At 45.3% G+C, this 18640-nt stretch overlaps 3 protein-coding genes and 1 pseudogene across 9 annotated transcripts in view; 2 read left to right on the forward strand and 2 right to left on the reverse strand.

Moving 5' to 3' along the window:
* Positions 1–3837, forward strand: part of LOC130548674 (E3 ubiquitin-protein ligase PDZRN3-like) — a 15509-nt gene extending 11672 nt beyond the window's left edge. For all 3 annotated transcript variants that reach the window (XM_057325604.1, XM_057325602.1, XM_057325603.1), the window contains 2 exons: positions 280–375; positions 701–3837. In XM_057325604.1, the coding sequence (XP_057181587.1) occupies positions 280–375; positions 701–2173 (1569 nt within the window). In that variant the 3' untranslated portion in view covers positions 2174–3837. The remainder of the gene's footprint in view (positions 1–279; positions 376–700) is intronic.
* Positions 3838–5769: 1932 nt separating this feature from the next.
* Positions 5770–9426, reverse strand: rbbp5 (retinoblastoma binding protein 5). Of its 4 annotated transcripts, none has more exons than XM_057325680.1 (14): positions 9257–9426; positions 8920–8945; positions 8628–8800; positions 8411–8551; positions 8173–8335; positions 7983–8092; positions 7787–7906; positions 7557–7710; positions 7408–7479; positions 7217–7334; positions 7078–7147; positions 6735–6979; positions 6581–6658; positions 5770–6065 (listed from the first exon to the last, which is right to left on the reverse strand). In XM_057325680.1, the coding sequence occupies exons 1-14, from the start codon at positions 9273–9275 to the stop codon at positions 6010–6012; spliced, it is 1545 nt and encodes a 514-aa protein (XP_057181663.1). In that variant the 5' UTR covers positions 9276–9426; the 3' UTR covers positions 5770–6009. The 4 variants fall into 4 exon arrangements, with proteins under 4 accessions (XP_057181663.1, XP_057181661.1, XP_057181662.1 ...); XM_057325678.1 differs by having other exon boundaries at positions 6506–6658; XM_057325679.1 differs by having other exon boundaries at positions 6735–6985.
* A 1825-nt stretch (positions 9427–11251) lies between these two features.
* Positions 11252–16549, forward strand: LOC130548895 (cryptochrome-1-like; annotated as a pseudogene).
* Positions 16550–16691: 142 nt separating this feature from the next.
* Positions 16692–18464, reverse strand: zgc:153675 (uncharacterized protein LOC768179 homolog). Of its 2 annotated transcripts, none has more exons than XM_057326031.1 (3): positions 18325–18464; positions 17843–17924; positions 16692–17237 (listed from the first exon to the last, which is right to left on the reverse strand). In XM_057326031.1, the coding sequence occupies exons 1-3, from the start codon at positions 18325–18327 to the stop codon at positions 16951–16953; spliced, it is 372 nt and encodes a 123-aa protein (XP_057182014.1). In that variant the 5' UTR covers positions 18328–18464; the 3' UTR covers positions 16692–16950. The 2 variants fall into 2 exon arrangements, with proteins under 2 accessions (XP_057182014.1, XP_057182013.1); XM_057326030.1 differs by having other exon boundaries at positions 18319–18464.
* Positions 18465–18640: the final 176 nt, after the last annotated feature.

Raw genomic sequence — 18640 nt, forward strand, 5'->3', positions numbered from 1 at the left:
GAGAGAGAGAGAGAGAGAGAGAGAGAGAGAGAGAGGGTGTGTGTGTGTGTGAGAGAGAGAGAGAGAGAGAGAGAGAGGGGGTGTGTGTGAGAGAGAGAGACAGAGAGAGAGACAGAGAGAGAGAGAGAGAGAGAGAGAGAGAGAGAGAGAGAGAGAGAGAGAGAGAGAGAGTTGCTGTGTGTAAATATTTCATCACAGTGCTTCTGTTAATAACAAACGTTCTTCTTGTATACTGTCATCAGATGGAGTGTGTGATGTTGTATAATGTGATGATTACAGGACTCAGAGTACTCCAGCGGATCGTCTCCGGCTCAAAACTGTCTGATCCGCTGCTGCAACACAAACCTGGAGGAACCCCGAAGCTTCCAGAGTCAGGTGAGCATCCCAACACCTTTAGAAACACCAGGAGGACTTATTTATAGACAGTGAATCACTATCAGACGATTGTGAGTGGATGAATGCATGAACCTGTTGCCTTCGAAGCGGCGTGTTCTTGTGATTCTCTAAAGCATCTTCATACGTCAGTGCCTGAGAGGCGAGGAGTCAGATATTATGTAAGTTGTGTGTTACCAGGCAACTAGGGATCATAAATACTGTGAAGATTGTGAAGCGCTCTCCGCCCCTGAGCAGCTCCATGGAAATATTTCTTAAATCATTTTGTTCACATTTTAAATCACATGTTTGTGTGTGTTTGTGACAGACCGATGATGAAGATTACACCACGGAGAAACCGTTGGGTTACCTTCCTCTTCATCACGAGCTAGACAGTGGCCTGGGCTGGACGGACGGCAGTTTCCATCAGGGCGAGCTCTCGGGGGTGGAGACGGAGGAGGGGCTTGAGGAATGCCGCGCCCGTGCAGGTGGAAACTCGCCCTCATCAGAGTCCTTCATCTCGTCCGAACTGAGCGACTCTGGATTCTACAGCATCAGCACCGGCGAGTTCCTGCGCTTCCAGCGGCTGCTGGAGAAACGCATGCGCCACTACAACGCTCGCATACATCACCAGGGCGAGGCGTGTTCCCGCGAGCGGCGGGACAGTCAGATCAAACACCGCGAGCTGGAGGCCATCCCGGAGGCTCTGACGGTCCAGTCTCAAGACGTGTACGCAGAACCTGCGTCTCGAGGTCTGTCCCGCGTGTCGTCCATGCAGTACCACAAGGCCGAGCGTCCGTGTCTGAACCGGCACAGCTCCAGCAGCGGCTCGTTGTTCAATCCTTCGGCGCACTCCACGTGTAGCACCCCGTCTGGTCAGCGGAGGCCGCTGGTTCACCCGAGCTCTGCTGGAATGTTGAGAAGAAGCAGGACGTTGCATCATCGTCCTGTGCCGATGGAGTATCGCAGACGGGCGAGCCACCCGGCATCGCCCAACTACTGCAGCGCCACTCTGCATAACTGTGGCTACAGAATCGCCCCTCCAATGGATTTACCTGAAGAACCGGACATGGGTCACCTGACACACCCTGTCTCACACCCGGCACACGCTACACACACGGTGAGTCAACCCTCTCTCATCATCTCTCCAGTAGACGACCACCGCTGCGCTCTGCCTCCAGAACTCCACGACAGGGCCCGGGCGTCAACTGAACCTCACCTGGAGCACAGCTTTGAATTACCGCACATCCGACAGCGAGAGGGCCGATTCCACACCCTGAGTCACACGCCCAGTCAGGACGCCAACGACACCTGGCCTAAACCCGCCAATCGATCGGGCACGGGGGGCGGCCTCTACAGCACTTTAGAGGGCCACGCGCCCACCCCGAAAACGCCCAGTGCCAACATGCGTGCGCTGCGAAACCAGATGCTGCGGGACAGAGCGTCCCGACTGGCGGACGAGCGCAGCGGCATGAGCACGGACGAGGAGAGCGAGGTCAGGATGGGCCGTTACTGGAGCCGCACCGAGCGCCGCGAACACATGCTGCAGAAACAGCGCCAGCAGCATGCGAGGTGCGGAGCGGGTGTGCCGCAGGGGCCCGACGTCACGAGAGGAGCTAACCCCGATAGTTACAACACCGTTCTGGAGCTGAGCCAGAGGAAACTGAGTCGACTGAGGAACCGCAAGCTGCTTGACGACTGGACCACCGTGGAAGAACTCCTGACCCACGGGACCCGTCTGGGCACGAGCGATGACGCCCTGCAGCTGCCCAGGTCATTGCTCACCGTCACGACTGTATAGCGGAGCGTTCAGATGACGCGTGCGTGCGTGTTTGTGTGTGTTGGACCGGCCGCACTAAACACAAAGCTACCTCCTGAATTTGAGGTTTACTGTAGATAGAAATGTTTTCATTCAGTTGTTCATGTTATGTTTGCAGTGTCTTGTTTTGCATTGTGAGTGTTTTACTAAAGAGAGACAGCAATACAACATCACATGCCGACACCAGACAAAGTGAATTTCATTTGGTGCAAGCCCGGTATTTTCTTCGAAAAGTTGTTTACATTATGGATTACTTACGGTGGTGCTAACGGCAAGATCGTCATTTGATTCGCAACTTTTGCACAAGATCTGAAATTCCCTGAGTTCGGGTGATCGGGTGTGCAGGGTCACGCTGGAGATCGGGCAGCGGAACGTGCGTCGTGAAGCGTGCGGGTTCTTGCACTATAACCGTAGTTCTGTAGAGAATTTTTCAAGCTATTTTTCTTGTGCTCTTCACAATTGATGTCACGAAAAGAAACTTTTTAAAAAAGAATGCTAGTGGATTAAAAGGTAGTCAAATTCTCGATGCAGACGACGCACTGAACTGTTTGTTTTGTTGCACCGTGCAAATGGGGTGTATGAACACGGGTCGATGACGTTCTTCTGCTAAAATCTCAGCGAGCTCTGTTACATTTGGTGCCCTTTAGTGCTATGAGACCAGAAGTCACCTAGCTGGCTGAATTTTTGCGGAAGTATGTCATCGTTCCATGTGCATATACCCCACCCTGATAGCACACTCCATCTGGAGTCTATTTGACGTCTGCATTGACATCTGCAAGACATAGTTTGCTCATCTGCAATACGTCTCAGAGACGTCTGCTGTCAGACGTCATATAGACATCTAGAAGATGTCTGTCAGATGTTTAAGATTAAGAACGGATGTAAAACTCTTTCTAAGATGTATAGCAGATGTTTTTACACAGCAGATGTTTTCCAGATCTTTAGCAGACGTATTACAGACGTCTCCGAGACGTATTGCAGATGAGCAAATTATGTATTGCAGATGTCTTTCAGACATCAAATAGACGTAAGCCAGATGTAGTGTGCTATCTGGGAATTTATTGAGTATTTCTGGTGCACCTTTCTGCAAACCAGCGGGTTCACAACGGACGTCATTTATAAAACACGAGCCGTATGAATATCTGTGTACGTTTGATATATTTACACAAGAACCACAGATCAATGTTTTTGTGATCTAAATATACCGGAAATCATTCTGCTCGTGTTTCTCAAATGAGTCTCAGTGTTTTTTTAAAGGAGGAGAAGAGGTCTGAATCACACGTGTCAGTGTTTGCAGGTTTGTTCTGGAGCAGAATATCAGGATATTTCTCCCACACATGCACTATTTTTGGTGCACGAGCACTGGAGTGTTTACAATTTTCCCTCACAACTGTGACTCTCTGTCTCTCGCTCTCATTCTCACCGTGAGTCAAACGCTGTGAATAATGGATGTGGACGGATGGAACATCTTCCCGTGTACGACGCGCAGATGAACTGCTTCGCGTTTTGCTCGATTCCACTTTTCCAGACGATTTTCTTGGATTATGATGTACATGTTGGTTGTAATAAAGATGAGAGTTTAATTATCTACTCCTGCTGCTGTCTTCTCGTGTTCTTCATTTCATTTACAACATCTGATGTAACGTGTGTCTGAATTCAGCAAGCGAAGAGCTTTACACTCTCTTCAAAACATTTCTTTAGTTCTCAGTATAGCTATATATATATATATATATTTCGTCCAGTATAAATATCTAAATATTCTCAAATCAAGATACAGTTACATCAGAAGCAAAAAAGATGATATTAAAAATATGGTCACACTTCAGCAGAGGGGGGAATTCTCGCATTTAACAAATCATTAACTACGACTTTTTCCACAATAAATGAATACATTTGTTGAATATAAGGTAGTTGTTAGGTTTAGGTATTGGGTAGGATTAGGGATGTAGAATATGGTCATGCAGAAAATGTGCTTTATAAGTATTAATAAACAGCCAATAATAGGCATGCTAATAACAATTAGTACTAACTAATTATTAACTTAATAGTGAGAATTACCCCCTATACTGAAGTGTTAATAAAAATATGAATGAAAATCTTTCAGTGGTGTAAGAAATTGATTACTTAATTGTTGGTGTTTTTCTTGTTTTTGGCGTATGGGTAGTTTACAAATAACACACAAAAAATATTTTAATTGTTTTTTTCTGTCTTTAGTCATTTACAACAAATGTAAACAATAAATTAATTATTCATAATTGTTTTATTGTTTTCTAAAATGTTGCTTTCACACTATACGGTATATTGGTCAACTGCCCATATTTTGTTTCAGAAAACAAGACTTTAAATCTATCATTTTGTTCCTGAATTTAAGAATGTTTTGATATTTGTACTGGAAAACAGAAACTCATAAAGGTTTTAAATGGCATGAGGGTAAATGTGCAATGTTCTATTTTGGGTGAACTGTCCCTTTAAGACAACGGCAAAAAAATGTCAAAAGTAAATCAGATGGACGTTTCTTTTTGTGTTTTGTGTTCCCATCTGAGCAGATAAGTTTTCAGTTCATTTAAAGTCCCCGTGAACCTGAAGTTGCGATAGTTTTTACTTCCGTATTTTGACACAATTTCGAATGCGAAAAATAGTGGGCGTGGCTTTCGTCTTTCTCTGCGATTTGATTGGATGTATAAAAACAGCCGTTGCATGTTGAAATGGAACTAGCAACAGACTGGCAGTTGAAGGGGAGGAGTTAATGGATGCTCCGCCCAAGCCATCTAACGTACGTCATTTAAGATGGATAGTCATTACAGGACGGAAGTGCATTTTCAAATTTTAACTAGATTGTGAGTGCACACATTTTAAAAAGAGAATGACCCACATTGATCAACTACTTACAATAAACGCTGCAATATTTCATGAAAAAACAGGAATTGTAATTTTTAATTTCACTGGGACTTTAAATATCAACTTCGTCTGTTGTTTCTCCTATAAAATCGCTCAGCAGAAATAAAAAGACACTGAATGAAGAGTGTGGAGGTGTAAATGAATGTAGATTGTAGTGGTAAAATTATCTGGACTTGAGTAAATGTGATGAGAAATGTTTGAGTTGATATCGAGATCTTCACTAAGATCGACTTTTGATTGCAGATGAGACGAATCTGAGCTCAGTTTGACACATTGTTGACATCTCTTCTCAAACTCTACTGACAGACACATTTGTGACTCGTTTTCTCAGGAGAAACATCTGAGACTAGGTTTTCATTTGCTCTTCGTTTTGATCTCATTGATGTCCATGAGAAATAACTGATCTCATCTATGATATTTCTGTATTATAGGGAGCGTTTAATCACATTTGACTGCTTTTGTAATTTGAGTATTTGATCGATTTCTGAATAAAACGCAGAAACACAAAATGGAATCCAACAGTAGAAAAGCACAAAATGGACCCAAATAAGAGAAATGTGTCTCTCTGTGATTCACACAGCACTGACTCCACCTGCTGGACACTCGCTGACACTACAGCACTCAAACTGGACAAACTCTCAACGTTTTTGTTTCCTTCCAGAGAAGCCAAAACCACAACGTCAAAAAACAAACTGGTTTAATAAGTATAAAAAACAACGTGACCGGTCCAAAGATCTCACAGAAGAACAAAACAATATCAATATCAAGGACATCAGATCTACTCTACACAAAACACACGCTCCTCTGGATCTGCGTGATGGAACGGATCCGTCTGGGTTTGAGCCCGTCCTTCTGTCATAATGTAGCACACAAATACAGTCTTTAGAGTTCATAGAGAGAGTGCTGATGTTCTGTCAGAGTCACTCCAACGCCTGAACTTCATGCTGCTTGTACGACGACGACGACACCAGATTTCCTGAAAGAGAACGATCGGAGAGGTTACATGAGATGCACTGAATGAAAACTATCAACTGACGGTGTAACGACATATCACAATAAAAGATGGTTCCATTAAATGTACAATATGATCAATTCTATAACAACGTACGTACAAGAAAGTTGTCAGTTTTTAGGTTTTGCTGAAAAACATATGGTGATACTATTGTATGGTGAGCTTGTGTATCGTTACACCCCATAAAACACTGTCGAATACAAACAAACAAGCAGCACAGGGGTCAGAGCAGGAAGGACAGGACGGCAAGCAGGAAGCAGACGTGACCAAGCGACAGCCAATCACAGCTGCGGCAGACTGAACGGACTGAGAGTCAGGACCAGAACCAGAAGCAGCACCAGCGCGAGCTTCACACACACTGCTGAGGGTGACGGAGGGGTCAGAGGTCACGCTCAGGCTCTTACCTGCGGCTGGCGACCCCTCGGCTCTGCTCCTGTCTCTGTCCATGATGAACTTGGGTCCGAACGGAGAGTCTTTACCTTTCGAGCCCTTCGGCCGGCCGGCTGCTTTCTTCTTGGACTTGCTGTCGCTCTTCACGCCCAGTAACGGGTGCACCTCTGACACACACAGACAGACAGACCAGTGAGTTTCAAGAGAGGACATCTGTGGATGTGAATGAAAGGAGATTCTCACCGTCGCTGGGGACGCCCTGCAGTTCTATGGTGGTGGTCCGGATCTTCTTTTTGGGCGGTCCTCCGTCGGCGGGCGGCTGTCTGGGTTTTTTCTCTCCCGCGCCGCTGTGTACGGATCCGTCGTCTGGCGTGACGTTCTGCCCGGCGGCGTCCGGTGGCGGTCCGAACGGATTCTCCTCCGGGTCCTCCACCTCAGGAGCGATGGGCAGGTACAGCAGCGCTTTAAAATCCTCCAGCTCCTCGTCGCTGTGACTCAAAAGCACACACACGCACACGGACCGATAAGGGTTCGCAGTAGGCGGAGCTAATCGGCGCCACACTGAGCTCACGAGACCTTCACTAACCTGCTGCAGAAAGCCGCGATTGGATCGACTGTGGTGACGTCCACCTCTTCATCTTCAGCAGCGTCTCCACCTGACACACACACACACACCTTGAGTGTGATCTACATCACCGCCATTTCATGTTTCGTTGAGTTGTTACCTGTCTGCTCTGGTTCACTCTTGTCTTCATCTTCAATGTCAAACTCTGATTCTCGTTCTTCATACTCCACGTTCTCATCCAGCTCTTTAAAGTCCGGAGCAAACGCGCTCCAGTTCTCCTACGAAAACAAGCCTGTGATCAACAACCGCTCCAGACGTGTGTGGTTTGTGTGCGCTCACTGATGTACTCACCACTTGATTCTGAGCCCATATGGAGACCACACCGCTGGAGATGGAGGCGATGATGGGTCGCACCGGGTGCCACTGGACACAACATTTTCAAATATAAACATCGAATGGATCCAAACGGCAACAATCTCAAGGGGTCACGCGCGTCTCACCGCGACGTCCAGCAGGAGTTCTCCTCGCGTGCCGTGAAGGATCTTCACCAGATTCCCGATGCTCTTCTCCCAGATGTAGAGCGCGTGCTGCCGCGCCGACCCCGCCACGATGTACTCGCCATCACCTGAGAAACAGCAGCGCTTCCACGGCGTCCTGAGACAGACACGCCACAGCTCAATCAAACACACGCACGCACGCACGCGCTGACATCCTCCAGGTGTGCTTTTACCTGTTCACCAGATCCTGCAGCTTCTGCATGGGCTCCGGTTCTCCATCCCTCCCGCAGGTGAGAATCTCCCGGCCGTCGTACACACGAATGATTCTGTCTGCGGTGTTGATCAGGAAACAGCTGCAGGTCGTGATACGTTTAGGTTTCTTGCTGATCAAGATGAAGAGGGAATGGCGTGCGCTGAGTTTGATCTCACCTGCCCTTCCGTGCGAACTCGATGGATTTGATGGCCGTTGTGTTGCTGGTTCCTGTCGTCACTCGAAACGACGCCACCAGATCCTGCGTGTCTGTGCTGAGCACCAGAATCTGTGACAGAGCAACGTTTCATCACATTCGCCCGATTCTCTAGTAAACCACACAGTGAGCAGCACAGCTCCGCCTCTGACCTTTCCTTTGGCGTTGCCCGTGTAGATGTACTCTCCTCGCCGGTCAAACGCCGCCACCACGTTCAGATCGGAGTCATCGTCCACGGGCAGCACCACGTGTTTGGAGTCGGACAGCGTGAGCAGGACGGGCGCTGACTTCATGGGACACACCAGAACCTTGTCCCTGCAAGGCATCACATGTGATTGACCGACCGCACACACACGCGCGCGCGCGCACGTACGCGTGACATACACTCACATGTCTCTGGGGTGGTACTGCAGTTTGAGGATCGGTGAGGGGAAACGAAATCTTTGATCACAATCTCCCGTCAGGACGTCCCACTGAGACACGATGTTATCTGTGGAGGCGCTCACCAGCTTGTGGCCGTCTCGACTCCAGCTGGTGGACAAACAAAAGAAACGTGATGATGTGACCGCGATGACGTGCGTGTGGGAGTGTGTGTTTCTGTGCGCACCTGAGCGAGCAGACGGGGTGTATGTGAGCGCTGATGATTTTGGCGATGCCGCGTGTCAGAAAGTCCCAGATGACGATTCGTCCATCATTGCAGCCGACGGCCAGCAGCGTCCCCCAGCGGTTAAACGTGCAGGTGAGAGCCATACTGATGCAGTCCAGGGTTCCATCTGCCTCCTGCGCGCGCAACACACAGAGCAAACACGTTCCATCAATACAACTCTTCATAGACTGGTTTATTCTAAGCATTAATAATAACATGTGCTAGTATTTTTATTTGAATTTAACTGAGTTACCTCTGGATAATTTTGCCCGAACGACTCTGTAAAACAGAAAACAGCACGGCATTACATATACAAATATGACTGTGTTTATGCAGTGTTTCCTGGGGCTCGAACCCATGGGCTTCTGTTGGAGTCACTGTACAGTTATAATATAAGAACAGTTCATAATGATAAATACGATTCAAGTTATTAAATGAGTACAGAAAGAGAAACTGTCGCATAAATGCTCGTGTTTAAATAATAAATATTGTGTGTCTATAAGAGTTTGTTATTGAATGTTTATAAACATGAAAAGAGCGCTAAGAGCAGTTAGCACAGAGCTAACACACTGACACACAGCGGATCTTACCGAGCAACTCCAGATTCATCGCTGCTGACTTACAGAAACGAACTCAATGGTGAAATGTCAAAGGAACGCAGATATGAATGAAAAACACACAAAAACCGACAATAATAAAAGACCCGCGATGAGCGACTGCAGCGCGACTGGCGCGGAGCTGCGAGGAAGGACCCCAAAACAAAGCGCCCCGACGAGCGCCTGAACAAAGCTCAGCCTGAATGAAAGTTTGACGTTAAACATATTTTACATAGAAATGCATTGTCTTAATTTGATATTCGTAGTCATTTCAAATAATAACTATAAGATAATAAAATAAAAAACTGGCCAGTCATGTATTGATTAATATTACCTTATATTAACACGAAATACATTATCGTTAAATAATAAAAACACATTAAAATACCCAGTTCAGGGGAACATGTAGATTTCAATGGCAGAATATTTAATTGATTGTATGTATACATCTGAATATAATATTGAGAAATACAAGAATGCAAAAGAAAAAGAACACAATCATTTTGTCGTTTAAAATGACTATAACAACTTTTAACTCATTTATTTTTTTTAACTAAAAATATGGAGTCTATGGAGGGCTCTGCAACCTGGCTGTACCATATTATTATATTCGTTATTTTAGTTTATTTGAGACATTTCAGCTAATTTACGTATGAGGGTGCGTTGTTTGTATTGTATAATATTATTCTACCTATATTATATTCTTATTCAATTGTCTAAAATACAAATTGGTCAGAAATACTTTGAGAAAATGCTGATTTGAATTAAATGAGCGCGTCCGTGTTTTTTTTTTTAAAGGCTCTTAATGAACAATGATCGACTTGATCGCATGCTTAAATTCAACTTAATCGTATATAAAGTCCGAAATGTATCAAACACATAGGAAAGTTCTCTTCGTCCACGCCGTATAAACGTGAAAGGGATGCCTGACGTCACATCAGAAGGAACCAATGAGTGGCTTCCTTTTATGGAACACTAGCAGCGTGACCTAGTGAGGCGGCAAGCAGTGCGGTATAGATGTACAGTAATAGATGCAAACGTTAAATATAATATTTTAGATCATTATTAATATTTATTCTCTATGCATATCATCATATACATCATATAACATGTGTATAAAGTTTAACAGTCACAGGTCTATGTTTATAACTATAACTATTATAAAGCAGCGTCAGTCTAGTGTGTTAGTGTCTATACCCACGCTGGATTATTGCTTGTGGACGCATGCGCAGTGGGCATCAGTGTTATGAAACAGCGCTGTTCCAGCCGGGTCTGAGTATCTGGACAGAAGTGTGCTGATCAGACTGCAGTGGTCGGATCTTCATATAATCTGACATGATTTTCTCACTCGGACTCACTTAATAAAATCACTCTTCGGTTCTGATAACACCTGAGGTGAGTGATGCTTTATAACGCGCTCGCGCATCTTCTTGTAATATAAAGAGAAATAAATGTTACATAAAGTCATGACCCATTTATTCAAATCCATGTTATTTAATTGTGTTTAAATATAATGTAAGTTTGTATTTAGACTCGTGTTAAAGATAGAGTTGACTGTACTTTTGGTCAGTATGTGACTGCAGTCACCCAATTTAAATACCGTCTGATGTTAATAAGAAACATATTATACAAAACAAACACGCCGGCAATAATTATACATTTATTATGATAGGATATATATATATTTAATAATAAATCCTTCAAAGTCGTATAACTAGCCGTGTAGGTTTGTATTTATTTTTTATTTAAATAAAAAAAGATTAAACTATATTAAATAAGAATGTAATATTGTTCTTGTTTTTCATTCCAAACATCGTTTATTCACCACTCTTGTAGTGCAGATTGTAGTTTTATTGATAGTAATTCTATGGCAGTGCTGTAATGCATTAACTGGTGCACGAATGCTATATATATTATACAGTATATAGAAGTGAAGTGAATCTGCTTTGATTCGGATCGTCTGATAAACTTTGATGTGACGTCTTGCAGTTGGCCAGCATCATGCCAGTGAACTCCATCCATTGGTTCAGGAAGGGACTGCGTCTCCATGACAACCCGGCCCTGCTGGAGGCAGTGAAGGGGGCCGCTGCGTCTACTTCCTGGACCACTGGTTCGCAGGGGCATCAAACCTCGGTGTGAACCGATGGAGGTGAGTCACACCTGGACCACATGACCACTCTGACATCACAAACACACAAACATTCAAATCATTTTATTAGGATTTAGTATTTAGTATATATTCTGTTTATTAAACCTGATGCATTCTGGTATTTCTGTCATGAGGGGGTCGTGGTACCAGTCCAGATGACTAGGTATCTTCTTGCTATGGGTTAGAAGTGAGATCAGCACAAATTTGACATTTTTTTCATGTGATGTGTAGCTGACGTGTTACACGGCGTGAGAGAGAGAACACACTGTTTCTGACTCGTCCACGCCACAGATTATGATGTCGTCAGAGAGAGAGACCCAATGAGGAGCACAATGTTCTGAGATGCTTTTTGTGTGTGTTGTTTGTGTCGCCCTCTGCTGGTGTGTGTGTAAACTTCAGTATGCTCTCATGACCTCAATCTGAGCAGCTCATATCACGCACACACACTGTTCTGATGATGAAGTTTATGTCGAAGTGTTTGTTGTGTGTGTGTGTTGAGGTTTCTGCTGCAGTCTCTGGAGGATCTGGACTCTGGTCTGCGTGAACTCAACTCGCGTCTGTTTGTGATCCGCGGTCAGCCGGCAGACATCTTCCCTCGACTCTTCAAGGTAACACATTCGCATCTGACTTCTGATCTGATCACAGCACTCCTCTCCGTTTGTGTCCCACAATGCACCTGTGTGTGTGTGTGTCAGGAGTGGAAGATCTCTCGGCTGACGTTGGAGTGTGACTCGGAGCCGTTCGGGAAGGAGCGAGACGCAGCGATAAAGAAACTGGCGTGTGAAGCTGGAGTGGAGGTCACGGTGAAGGTCTCACACACGCTGTATGATCTGGACAGGTGATGAGAGAACCACTTTCATCAAGAACTCACTGCACACCTGTGACACCTGTAAAATAACACGTGTGTGTGTGTGTGTGTGTGTGTGTCAGGATCATAGCGCTGAATGGCGGTCAGCCTCCTCTCACATTCAAACACTTTCAGACTCTGGTGAGCAGTCTAGCACCTCCAGAACCTCCAGCAGAACCTCTGAACAGAGAACTGATGAGAAACTGTGTGACACCTGTCAGTCAAAACCATCAGCAGAAATACAGCGTACCACTACTGGATGAACTCGGTAACACACACACACACATGCGCAAACACACACACACACACACACACATAAACTCACATACGCACAAACACATGCACAAACACACACACACACACACACACACATAAACTCACATACGCACAAACACATGCACAAACACACACACACACACACACACACACACACACATAAACTCACATACGCACAAACACATGCACAAACACACATACACACTCGCAGAACACAATTTTGGTCCCCACGGTGACACAAGTCCCCATGTGTTGGTGTGCGTTCAGGTTTAGGTCCCCACCGGGATATACAAACATGAACACACCACAAACAAATAGACAAAAATGCATAAAAACACACGCACAAACACACAAATACACATATACACATACACTTCTATATACACAGTTGCTCACACACAAAACACAAGTGCGCAAAAACACACACACACACAGACTTCTATACACACACAGTCTATAGTGTATTAAGTGTGTTGTGTGTTTGTGTGTTCAGGGTTCGACACTAAAGATTTGACTCCTGCGGTTTGGCCCGGTGGAGAATCAGAGGCGCTGAGGCGTATGGAGCGACACGTCGGACCCGATTCCACTGCTGTATGACTACACAACAGACACCAGCAGCACACTACACACTGAATGTGTCGAGAATCTGATGTGTGTGTGTTTGTGTATCAGGCGTGGCAGCAGAACGTCGAGCGGCCCAAGATGAACTCTAGTCTTCTGTTGGCGAGTCCTCGGGGTTTGAGTCCGTACCTGCGCTTCGGCTGTCTGTCCTGCCGTCTCTACTATCACAAACTCACAGAGCTCTATAAGGTCAGCACAGACGCACACACACACGCACACGCACACGCCCTTGTGTTGTCAATGTTGTCATTGTGTGTGTGTGTCCTCAGGTGAAGAAGAGCGACAGTCCCTCCGTCTCTCTGTACGATAAGATCCTGTGGAGGGAGTTCTTCTACACGGCGGCCACCAACAACCCTCGATTCGACCGCATGGAGGGAAACCCCATCTGCATCCGCATCCCTTGGGACAAGAACGCCGAAGCGCTGGCCAAATGGGCCGAAGCCAAGACGGGTTTCCCCTGGATCGACGCCATCATGACTCAGCTGCGTCAGGAGGGATGGATTCATCATCTGGCGCGTCACGCCGTGGCCTGTTTCCTGACCCGTGGAGATCTGTGGATCAGCTGGGAGGAGGGCATGAAGGTACGGACCGCAGGGCGTTGTGGGTAGGGTGTGGTGGCGGGATGAGGGCGGGTGTGACGGTGTGTTGTGTGTCGGCAGGTTTTCGAGGAGCTCTTATTGGACGCAGACTGGAGCGTGAACGTGGGCAGCTGGCTCTGTCACTCCTGTAGCTCGTTCTTTCAGCAGTTCTTTCACTGTTACTGTCCCGTCGGCTTCGGACGCAGAATCGACCCAAACGGAGACTTCATCAGGTTGGCGTCTGCACGGTTACATTGTTGAACATAAGCTCATAAACTTGAATTAGTAGTCAAAAGAATTGTTTATTATTGGCTGATATTGAGAAATCAGTGTGATATAACAGGCTAAATTACAGACCAATCGGCAACAAACATCAAAGTATAGCGATTCGTGTTTTAATGTCATACGCTAAAAGTCAGACACGCCTTTCGAGTCTGTCTCAGAATGAGGCTGTGATGTCATGATTTGTGGGCGGAGCCTTTGGGTTGCGTTCTTCTGGTTTTGTGGAGATTGTGATTGTGCGCTGCATTAATCTCTCCGTCTCATTCCAGACGTTACTTACCTGTCCTCCGAGATTTTCCAGCCAAATTTATCTACGACCCGTGGAACGCTCCGGAGGACGTGCAGGCGGCCGCCGGCTGCGTAATCGGGGTGGATTATCCCAAACCCATGGTGAACCACGCGGAGGCCAGTCGACTGAACATCGAGAGGATGAGACAGATCTACCAGCAGCTCTCCAGATACAGAGGACTCGGTAAGACCCTCTTTAAATCTCAGAACATGAACGTTCTCTGTTTCCATGTCTGATTTTGTCTCGTGTGTCCGTAAGGTCTCCTGGCCACCGTGCCGTCCAATCACACGGAGTCGTCGAGCGTGAGTGAAGGAGGAGGACGTGTGTCGTCTCCTGCTCTCAGGAGGACCTGGGGCGGTGCGGCGTCTCATCGTAAGTCTTCTGACAACTAGATGGGTGAGTGTTGAAGTGAGCGAGCGAGTTGTAAACTCTCCGTGTGTTCTGCAGAGGGCAGGAGAGAACAGCGGAGCGCTCACGAGCAGCCGGGAGCCAAACACAGGAGACATCGACACGTTCTCGGTGAGATTTCAAACATCTCCTCTGCTTTACTTTAGATCAGCTTCAGTCAGGTTAATAAAAACTCTTTCCTGTCCGTCTCCTGCAGGCCACCGTACATCACCCTACGCCATTCAGAGGGGTTTGAAAGGCCACGAATTCGCCATCCCACATCAACCGGGTATGACTCAGCGACTGTGTTCAACGTAACATCAGAACAATGATTTAATTTCTTACAGTTTGTTCTGTGTGTCTTCAGGACGTTTGCAGGTTAGAGGCGGGGCAGGGAAGAGAGAAAGGGAGGCGGAGCATGACAGTGGCCCCTCCTCCTCCACTCAGACAGCATCAAGAGGACGAGGCTGGTCAAAACCTAGTGAGCTGACTACCTAGGCAGCGTTTTGAGACGTCATCTTGTATGTTTGCGTTACATTTGTCAAAAACAATCCCAGAATGAATTGCAATTGAGCTGTGAGAAAATATGAGGGTGGAAACCAAAAGTGTGGGTGTTCGTTTCAGATACGTGGGATGAAGCGAAGGGCGTGGCCGACTCTTCTTAAGCTCCACCCACTGTAACTGTTTCTATAATGTGTTATGAACACAGATTTGATCTTCAAGTCCCTGAGAAGCGGAAGTTGCGATCGTTTTTACTTCCGTATTTCGACGCATTTCCGAGTGAAATGGAACTTCGAATGAGAAAACTAGTAATTGCAAAGGCTTTCGTCTTTGCAATTTCATTGGATGTATAAAAACAGCCGTTGCATTTTGAAATGGAACTGGCAGCAGATGTGACAGTTGAAGGGGAGGAGTTAATGGATGCTCCGCCCAAGCCGTCTAACATACGTCATTTAAGATGGATCGTCATTACAGGAAGGAAGTGCATTTTCAGATTTTAACTGAAGATTATGAGGACACACAAATTTTAAGAGAATGACCCACACTGATGAGCTATTTACTATAAACGCTGCAATATTTCATGAAAAAATAAGAACTATCATTTTTTATTTCACTGGGACTTTAAGAGTCATTTTAAAAAAGATTTTAAGGAAAGCCTCCAGTGCATTTTTACATTCTAAATGTTTTTGACAATTTTAATATTTAAAGTTGAATTATTGTCCCATGTAATAGATTTTAAATATCAAACGTAAAATCTAAATATTGTTTCCTGGACATTTAATGACTAAAAGAGGTTTTATGAATCATTGGTGGTGTGTGCGCGCAACAAGATGAATAAACCCAGATTGTAAACATGAATTCTGAACGGTGTGAATTTGAAAGAATGAATATTGACCGAAATCAATGTTTGTTGGTGAATGTACGAATACCTCCAGCAGCGACGACCACTCCAGCACGTGAAGTGAACATAGCTGCATCTGTTGCCATGGTGATATAAAGTCACAAGTCTGGGGTCCAAACTTTCTGTAGTTTTGTAGAACGTGTCTCTTGTTCAGTTGTATTTATTCATCCGTGTGTTAGAACTCATTTGCACAGTGAAAGAGTTGTTTTATTTTACAGGTCTTCCATCATCCACGACCAGCCAAACTAACGCTCAGTCTTCTTCTCCCGTTTAAATCCAGAGTTTTGTACCGTATGAAGCTGTGCATTTTGACGGCTCGCGTCTATGTTTTGTACTGTTTTGAATATTGAAGAGAAATGCTGTATGCTATCAGGATATCTCGGCTTCTCAATCTGTATAGTTCGTCTTTCTGCAAATAAAACGATCTCAAAGAAATCTGAGTCTGTATTCAAGTTTGATCGAAGTGTGAAGCTTTTCATCCCGTCACTCAAAAGTTTTATAGTGGCTGAAACTAACAAACAAACAAAATCAACAAAGGCTGTTGTCAGTCACAATACAATCACAAGGTTTACAAATAGTGAAAACATTTTCCCGAAATTTCATTTCATGACTTTATTATATTCAAACAATATATATTGCAGTAAACATCACTCATCAATGTGTCTTTGAAACACATGATGTGAGAAAAAAAAGAAACGACATCAAAAATCAAAACAAACCTCTCAAAAAACATCAGGCACTCTCAAGTAAACTTCTCCCGTGGAATGTGTCTGCTGGTGATTGATTGACAGTTTCCGTCATCTTTACACGTGTCAGAAAAATGCATCAGCCCAATGTCCTCATGCATGACATCATCATCACTCTGATTTGTCTTTTCTCTTTCCTGTAAACTGCACTTTATTGGCTACTGTTGACCCCACAGTGGACACGCCTCCTGTCACCGCAGAAACTCCGCCTTTCACCAGGCCGACGCCCACCGACGGGACAGCGGTCACAGCTGATTTGGTGATCTCGAGACTTTTGCTGCCTAGCCATGTGACTCCGCCCACCGTGGCTCCCACCACGCCCTTGGTGGCGCTGAAAAGGCCACCGGTCACCCGCCAAATCATCCCGGGCGGAGCTACAGGGTGCTCCTTACCGCCATCTGATGGACATTAAAGGGTTAGAAACATTAGCCGCACAACTACAAACACACTGTGTGTGTGAGACAGTGTTTATGGTGTACACATGAAGCTCTTGCATCATCAAATATTAGGTGTGAAAACAAGCAGGGATTCCCAACACACAGCAGGACGTCTCAAAGCAGAAGTCAAGTGTTCCCGAGAGAATAACACACACACACACACACACACACACACACACATAGAAAACAACAAACCTCAAAGCAGCTCATGGCACAGGTGTATGTGTGTGTCACAGGTAAATATAGCACTACAGATGGACAACAGATGACTGAAGACATATTTGAGAATTGTGAACAACGCATAATTGATGTTGTTCTGTATCTGTGTGTGTGTGTGTACCTACAGACGGCTCTGTGTGGATGTGTTGTGTGTGTGTGTGTGCATCTGTGCAAGGGGTGTGTGTGTATCAGCAGACGGCTCTGTGTGTGTGTGTGTGTGCATCTGTGCAAGGTGTGTGTGTAGAACTGTTTGAAGTTGTGTATCTGTGTGTATGTATACTGCAGACAGCTCTGTGTGTGTGTGTGTGTGTGTGTGTGTGTGTGTGCGTGTGTGTGTGTGCGTGTACCTGCAGACGGCTCTGTGTGTATGTGTTGTGTTTCTTCTGTTTCATATGTTGTGTTGCTCAGATGAACCTCTGAATTCACACTCTAAAAAAACAGAAAACATTCAGTCAGAATGACATCAAACGATAATCAATAAATCATCTAATATCAATAATATGATTTATATCAGAGTCATGTGAGCACACATATGGAATAAGAGAGCAAACAAAGCGTGTATTTAAAGCTGAAGAGATAAGCACATATCAAACATATGTTCAGCACCAAACACACTCTTAACAACACATGTACAGACTAACATGCGTTACAAAATAACGTTACATTTCAAACACTTCCTGATGATAATCTTACACTTTTTATCTTTATTTTTTTCTACATATTAAAGAGAGCATGTGTTTATGAGCAGCGGGAAGATGTTTTAAAGTTTTACAGAAAAACACACTTTATAAACACAAGCAGAAGCGCGCGCGCGCGCGCTCACCTTCACCATGATTGTGATCTCTCTCTCTCGTGTCTCGTGCAGTTTGATATTTCAGCGCATTCCTCTCAGAATCACTCAATAACTCATAACTGATGAGTCTGAAACAGCGTGTCCGTCTCTGCCGACGTGGCGCTGCGCCGGTCGTATTCCGTTACTACGCTGAATGCACGCCTCATGAATATTAATCACGTAATGGAACGTCTCGTCCCGTATTTCCACTTGATTGGTTGAAAAGAAGGCGGTGCGAAGTGGGCGCGGCGAGAACTTTACGTACGAATACTAATCAGAGGGAAACGATTGGACACATGCAACATTAATATTC

The sequence above is a fragment of the Triplophysa rosa genome, linkage group LG25 (genome assembly GCF_024868665.1).
Source record: "Triplophysa rosa linkage group LG25, Trosa_1v2, whole genome shotgun sequence".
Classification (NCBI taxonomy): Eukaryota; Metazoa; Chordata; class Actinopteri; order Cypriniformes; family Nemacheilidae; genus Triplophysa; species Triplophysa rosa.